Genomic DNA, 7,163 nt, shown 5'->3' with positions numbered 1-7,163 from the left:
TAGCATTCCCGGTAAGTCATTTCCTAGATATGTTTCTGCAACATTATTTTAATGCATGCATTTATGTTAGCTATTCTGCAGAAGTTCTGTGAATAAGATTTTTCCGTTCTGTTTCCCTATACTTTTACAATACTATGCGCCCTGTTAAGTGGATGTCATCAGCATATTTTAAATGTCACTAAAACAACTCCTAACAAGAATTAAAAACCCCATATTGTAGCCAGCCAATATAACAAGCAAGAGTTCTTCAGATTGTCAATCACTAAGGCACTCCACCTGCATGGCAACAGATTTGGTGTACGGTGCATGAAAGTTAATTTCATATGTTTTGACTTCAGGGACTCTCCTTCATGCAACAATGACAGCTGCTGTGCGACAACCACCTTCAAGACCGGCTCAACCACCAATTGTTGAGCATGCCTCTCATGAGGAGAGTGAGAAATTGCCAGAAGCATGTGAATTATGCAACAGATTTTACCTTAAGTACATAGCAATTTCTACAAAGGCAACAGCATTGTTGGGGGCAGCCACAAAAAATCAAAATGGCCACTTATGGCACACCTCATGACGAGTGCGGTTAACAGCTTCGAACATCAAAAGAGTGCCCAAGAGGCAGACGACACCAACAGAAAAAGCCCTGTTGTCGCTTACTGCTCCCACATTTCATGGAAGTGCTGCAACACAACACGGCTTGCGATATGAAGCCGTGGCTCGACAACAATTCGAAGCCACCTTTGATTTGTCAGTTTCATTAGAAGGCATTCATGTATGTAAGGATGAGCCATGGCTCTCAGCAACACCTGATGGCATCATAGCGTCCAATGATGCAATCCTCGAGATCAAATGCCCAGTAGTCGAGGACTGTAGAGACTTAATCAGCACTGGGAAGTATGATGTGAGTCTAAATAATGGAACCTATGTTCTAAATGAAAATGGACCCAACGGCTATTATGGCCAAGTACAGTTCACAATGCTGTGTGCCAAGAAGAGTCCGTGTTTCTTCTATGTATGGTCCTTAAAATGGGCCATAGTTGCAGAGGTTCCTTTTGACGCAACATATGTGGAGCAGACGATGCAAAGGCTACGAAAATTTTATTTCAGTAGCATGCTGCCCCGTCTTCAAATTATGGAAGCAGAAGGCAAACTTGACCTTTCAGAATACAAACAGATCTTAAATCTCTGATGTCATTGCAGTCCATGGTAGAGAGAGGGTATGGTAGATGATCCTTGGCGACCACAAAATGAACAAGGGAGGGGAAAACCTCAGGTTGCTTGAGCGAAGGCCCTATTTAATCCCTGCCAATGATGAACGCTTTGCCCAGACGAAGACAAGTCCCCTTGTCGAAACGTTGGCTCAAGCAACCTGAGGTTTTCCCCTCCCTTGTTCATTTTGTGATGTCATTGCAGTCAGTCTTGTGGTTCATTCACTTACAGCATTCTGTAACAAAATGAAAAAAAAAAACTTCTTTGTCAGTTTGCATGAAAATGTTTATTGCCTTTCACAGCACTCCTGATCAGTCCTCGGTTAAACTTGCTGAATCAACTTTTTTGCTTCCAGAGGATTGTTCAGCTATTAATGGCATTTTAAAATTGCAGAGGCCTGCACATACAAAGACCATTGCATCAATAGTTTTTTTGCATTTGATGCTGAGAGCCGATTTGAATATGCGATAAGTTTTTATGCGATTTATCGCCCTCTCGACGTGTATCCGCACTGATGCAATGCGCCGTGTCTGTGTGACCTCCTGCTCCGACAGTTGATGCTAGCCTGCAAGCAAAAAATTTCAGCATGATGCATGTATTCTCTTGAACCTCAACATTAAAAAGAAAGCTGCTTGTTACAGATAAATGTAGCAAACCACAATGTGCCAGCCAAAAATGAAAAAGGAATGCCGTTTTAAAAACACTCGTTAGCAGCGCTACTGGAGGAAAGATTTATGAAGCTTTGTTGGTTGGTTTATGGTTGGTTTATGGGGTTTAACGTCCCAAAGCGACTAAGGCTATGAGAGACGCCGTAGTGGAGGGCTCCGGAAATTTCGACCACCTGGGGTTCTTTAACGTGCACTGACATCGCACAGTACACGGGCCTCTGGAATTTCTCCTCCAAAGAAATTCAACCGCCGCGGCCGGGATCGAACCCGCGTCTTTCGGGACAGCAGCCGAGCACCATAGACACTGAGCCACCGCGGCGGCTATGAAGCTTTGTGCCAAACAACTGCTAACCACAACAGCACTGTGCCCACTGAACAGCTGTTGAAAAACAAGCAAACAGCCTTTAAAACCTGGTGATGCATTTCTAGAAGGAAGCTTTCCTTTTTTTATCATTAGATATGTTCTGCAAGATTGTGCCTCGTTACCTCTAGTAAATGCTGGGGTATTCAGTTTGACTCCCTGGGCCTCCAGGTACGGGTCCAAGGTAAAACCTCTATCGGCCATTATCACATCTCCTCGAACAAGGTACTCATGGACACCGCACTCCCTAACAATGTGCTTGTCAGAGGCACGTCCCCCAAAAGTGCGGGACACAAACATTATGTACCCACAAGGGGCGATAACAATCAAGAATTTCACTGTGTTGTGCCCTTTGTAGGAACTGTATGTTTGAGCTCTTGCTCGTTGTTTTCTTGGCCTTTCCAGAGCAACCTCCGTGCAGTCAAAAATGCAACGAGTGTTTTCATAGCCATTCTCTATGAATGAATATGGCATGCTGCTTTCAATTCTAGCTTTCGGCAGCCAAATCACATAATATTTCATAATTTCTTTCAGGCATTCTAGAGTGCTGTTAAAGATTTTGCAGACAGACGAAACAGATATTCTAAACCTGAAGGAAAGGTCTCTGTACAGCAGGCCAAGCCTGAGGCGCACAAGTGTCAAAAGAAGCTGGTCCTCTAATGCTAGCCGTGACTGTGGCATTGGAATTTTTTCCAGACAAGTCAATAACGTCCTGAAGACATGGTTAGACACCCCAGTGTAAAAAGCTATGTCTTGACAAGTCATCTGTGATGCCATCAGCACTTGCTGCCGTAAAGTGTAGGTGTGGTCAGCCAGAGAGGGGTCTTCCCACTGCACACTGTGGTCTCGTGTGCAGACCTGGAAATGCAAATATTTAGACACACTGTATTAGTAAGCCATACCTTTTGAAAGTGAAATAGAGAGTGGTCACTTAGTTTTGAGGTCATGCAAGGAAAACTTGTATTTAGTGTACAGTAAATGCTTGAATAAAAAACACTTACAGTTTATGTCTGTGTTCCTCTGCTGCTTGTGTTTGTTGTGGCTGCAGAACTGAGCGCCTGCAAAACATGCTGTATTTCAAAAATGCAACTCTGTCCTGCACCGTTTAACATGTAAGAAAAAAAAAAGTAAAGCCTACTGACATGGTGACTGTGACTTTCCAGTGTCTGGGTCGGGCAAGCTGCAGGCATGCATTCTTTGAGGCACAGTGATGACTGAAAAAAATTGGAAGTTTTACTACTGCAAGCCTAAAATAGACTGAGTACAAAGTTACATTGCTATCTGTTGCCTCTCCTTTCTGTCTTGGAGAAGGAACCATCTGTTTATCTGCATACTGCTCACACAAGTGCATGGCCGGAATAAATAAACTGTAAAACTGATTCACTGAGCATGCAGAGTGTACTGAAGTTTAGCAGCTTACAGCATTAAGGTCAGACTTCAGCACGACAAGCATGCTGGGACTTCCAACATCTGTATCCTTCAAAGGAAATTTAAACAGCACCTGTGTCACACCATGGCATAACAAGAGTTAGAACACACTGCAAACAGTAAGTAAGAAACTATTTGCAGGAAGATAATCCCTATGGGTGGCCTACGGCTAAAGGTTCGGAAGCCTGACGAGGCCTTAGCCCCCACACACTTTTGCAGCAGCAGAATCACATTTTCTTTAGTTCAAACGCTTACGTGGTTACAAAAGTTATGAAAGTGAGTAAAAGAGATGACAGCAATGACTTAATGAGGCCTAAGCAATCAGTGATAGCTGTAAAAGTATTCTTTCATAAATTTGTAGTAGAGGAAAACAATGCTTACACTGCAGGAAGCACACAGAAAAACCATACTCCTACTGCTTTTAATTCATTGCTTTGCTACAGGCTATTACTGACAAATAGTGTTCTTGAACATACAGATACCTCTGATTCAGCTAAGAGTCCAAACAAATACCATGTGTTCTAGCTGCTTATTTAAAATAACTTTGTTTCATTTAAATGTCTCATAGTATGTGTGTTAGTATTACTTAATGTTACTTCTAATATAGACTGCTAAGTAATATTGTCTCAAACAATTCTTTTTCTTTGAGCCTGTGAGGTAATTCCCCCAAATAAATATAGTCCTTCAAGCACCACATGCAAAAATGCAACTATGAGATAACAAAAACCTAGGAATGGCACTGCCATGTAGAGGACAATGTGGACAGTCTAAAAAGCTGTAAGCGACAGCCCATTATTGTGCTAAGCACTGTAGATGCCATTCTGCAAGTACGTCACTCCATAAGTGTATGTTAAAAGTGACTTCATTCACCTGATCGACTAGAGCGCAGTTTAAATCTTCATTAGCAGCAGGTACGACGTCTTGTACTGCATTAGGTGCAGAAGTATCAGGGCTGGTCTCCGTGTCTGGCTCCACAACCTAGATAAATGCAACAGAACAGAGTGACAAAGCAACTTTTTCTTCACTAACTGCCTCCTGAAGTTGATTGCACGATCCACTCAATTTTTTATGGACGTGATGTGTGTACACTGCTCAAGTTGCACATGCATTAGGAACAAAGCAACTTATTGCATCCATTTAGCACTCAAATAATGAAGGTGATCCACAGCATGTATCCCATTGTTAAGAGAATTAAATAATTATTCGAGAACATGCAGCAGTGGACAGTGATATGCTGCGTTATCTACAGGTACAAATACCTTTTCTAATACGTAGTTAGTACCTTGCATACATTAAGCTAATAATTAATATCATGGAACAATCCAATTATGCACTCGAGAGAATGTTTCTCAAGAATAGGTGATTAGGTACAATGATATCTTGTCATGACTCATACAAAAAGCAGAATGTACGGAGGTTGAAATTCACGTTATTACATTAGAGTTGAAACATATTTTATGCATAGGTATTAAGCATTAACCACCTGTTCTGCATGATGAACCCAAGCAAGAGATAACATCTGTTTACATAAATCATGTCCAGTTGGGCTGATACTTGATTAAAGTTATGAAATTTCACCTTTGCAAAGCTAGCAGACAAAGCCTCAAAAGAGATTTAAAAAAAAAACATTGCAACAAGGATTGGAGAAAGTCTAGATTACCAGTTTTGACAAAACCTGCATCAATTGTGGCACTGACACCAATGTTTTCATAGCAGCTGAGCACAGTTCATGCAGCATTCGAAACTCGGGATCTCAGCAATATTTTTTAAAATGTACAAACGACCATATAAGGCAGGGATCTCGAGTCTTTTGGCTCTGTGAAATACAGTGGCACGATTTTATTGCATATTGAAAAATCCACAGTATTTTTATGCAAAACTTCACAACGAATTTTTGCGATATCGCACTCTGTCTGTCTGTGTGCTTGTTATGAGTAATTGATTCGGGGCGTGAACGGTGGGGTTACAGAGCATCAAAAGCAGTCAAGGGATAAAACACTGACAAAACGGCGAACTTCCTGCTCGTTTGCACTTCATTTCTTGCACCCTACTTATTTTCACAGCGCTTGTGCGTTGTTAACATTTGCGCATTTTCGACCTTTTCGCGCTAAGCAATGAAAACACATAAGACGTACAACTCGCCTAACTAGCGGCTTTTTTTTTTGCATTTGCACGAACAAGATACCATGACATGCGCGAAACGAACCTCACCTTCCTTTTTTTCGTCGGCACGTAGTCCGTTCTTGCGATACGTCTCCTGGCGGTCTTGACCTGAGCGAAAGTTGTCGCGCACAATTATTCTCCAGTACAACAGTCACCTGCGATACGTCTCCTGGCGGTCTTGACCTGAGCGAAAGTTGTCGCGCACAATTATTCTCCAGTACAACAGTCACCTGATTTAAAATTCCCGTGTTTGAAGGAACCACGCTTTCACACACGGCCACATACGCACGTAATGCTTACCTTCCGTTCGTAGCCCAGCTTAAGCATAGGCACGGAGTTCGTGGCTGTCCGTTGTCCGCCAACAAAGTGTTCCGAGCAGACACGAGAGGCGGCCGATGGCATAAAATCCTTTCTGTTGGCGCTAGCCAGCCAAAGACGTCGCTCGTCTTCATCCGACGGAAAGCGATGCAGTTGGAACAAGTTGCAGCCGCACTGACTCCGCGGCTGTTGATGCTGCGCACATGGCTCTGCGGCTATTTGTTTCCGCTTGCGGTAGTTGTTGGTGCAGCCAACAACAGCGCAGTGGTATCCTGATGACCTCGACTCACGAATCATGTTCACAGTCAGCATCAAAACACGTAAAAGCTGTTTTCTCGCGCAAAAACAGCAGGACACGCACGGCACTCAACGCGTACCTCGCCGCTCGCGCATACCAGGAGGAGAGGAGGAGGAGAAGCGGCGCCGCGCGCTCGCTGGTTCGAGGCTATTTTCCTCCTCGCGCCGAAAACGGTCTGTAGGCCTGTCAAAGGCTTACAGTATTGCTAAATAAAAAATAAGTTTTATTAAAGCTCTTTTGATTCCGGCTCGTGTAGTTTGTTGTGATACTGTCTCAGGAAGGTCATTAAAGGTCAGGGGAATGTAGTATTTTCTAAGGCTTTTTCCATAAGGTGTTCTTATAGGAGGTATCACAAAACCTTTATCGGCACGTAAAGCTTTACCGATGCTGCGTCGCTGACGAAAGTCAGTATTCCAAAAGTACTTGGGAACAATGATGGAGAGAAAAAGGATGTCAATGTCTGGAAGTTTTAGATATTTAAACAATGTAATACCAGGTGCAGGGGGGTTGGTGTTTTAAGCAATACTTTTAAGAATGTTCTTGAGTAGCCCATTAATTTTATTTTTCCAAAACAATGAACAATTGAAAAAACACGCTATACCATATCGTAAGACAGAATATGCTAAGGAGTGTAGGATCATATTTTTACACGTAAAGGAACAAGCGATTGCAATCGGTACAACATGCAAGCAATCTGTCGAAGTCTAGTACAGATAAAGGACAT

The 7,163-nt window shown here is 42.7% G+C and overlaps 2 protein-coding genes across 2 annotated transcripts; both read right to left on the bottom strand.

Moving 5' to 3' along the window:
* Window positions 1-262: 262 nt before the first annotated feature.
* On the bottom strand, window positions 263-3,098 carry LOC149334271 (uncharacterized). Its single transcript, XM_089557901.1, has 2 exons — window positions 2,358-3,098; window positions 263-276 (listed from the first exon to the last, which is right to left on the bottom strand). Exons 1-2 carry the CDS (start codon window positions 3,007-3,009, stop codon window positions 263-265), a joined length of 666 nt encoding a protein of 221 aa, XP_089414027.1. The 5' UTR covers window positions 3,010-3,098.
* A 425-nt stretch (window positions 3,099-3,523) lies between these two features.
* Window positions 3,524-6,438, bottom strand: LOC149334270 (uncharacterized). The gene is made up of 4 exons (XM_089557899.1): window positions 6,124-6,438; window positions 5,872-5,931; window positions 4,531-4,638; window positions 3,524-3,709 (listed from the first exon to the last, which is right to left on the bottom strand). The coding sequence occupies exons 1-4, from the start codon at window positions 6,436-6,438 to the stop codon at window positions 3,641-3,643; spliced, it is 552 nt and encodes a 183-aa protein (XP_089414025.1). The 3' UTR covers window positions 3,524-3,640.
* Between the last annotated feature and the right edge of the window lie 725 nt (window positions 6,439-7,163).

The sequence above is a fragment of the Amblyomma mixtum genome, chromosome 8 (genome assembly GCF_055824585.1).
Source record: "Amblyomma mixtum isolate Tamu chromosome 8, ASM5582458v1, whole genome shotgun sequence".
In the NCBI taxonomy this organism is placed as follows: Eukaryota; Metazoa; Arthropoda; class Arachnida; order Ixodida; family Ixodidae; genus Amblyomma; species Amblyomma mixtum.
The sequence above is the reverse complement of the archived record's forward strand: the minus strand, read 5'-3'. Positions and strand labels throughout refer to the sequence as shown.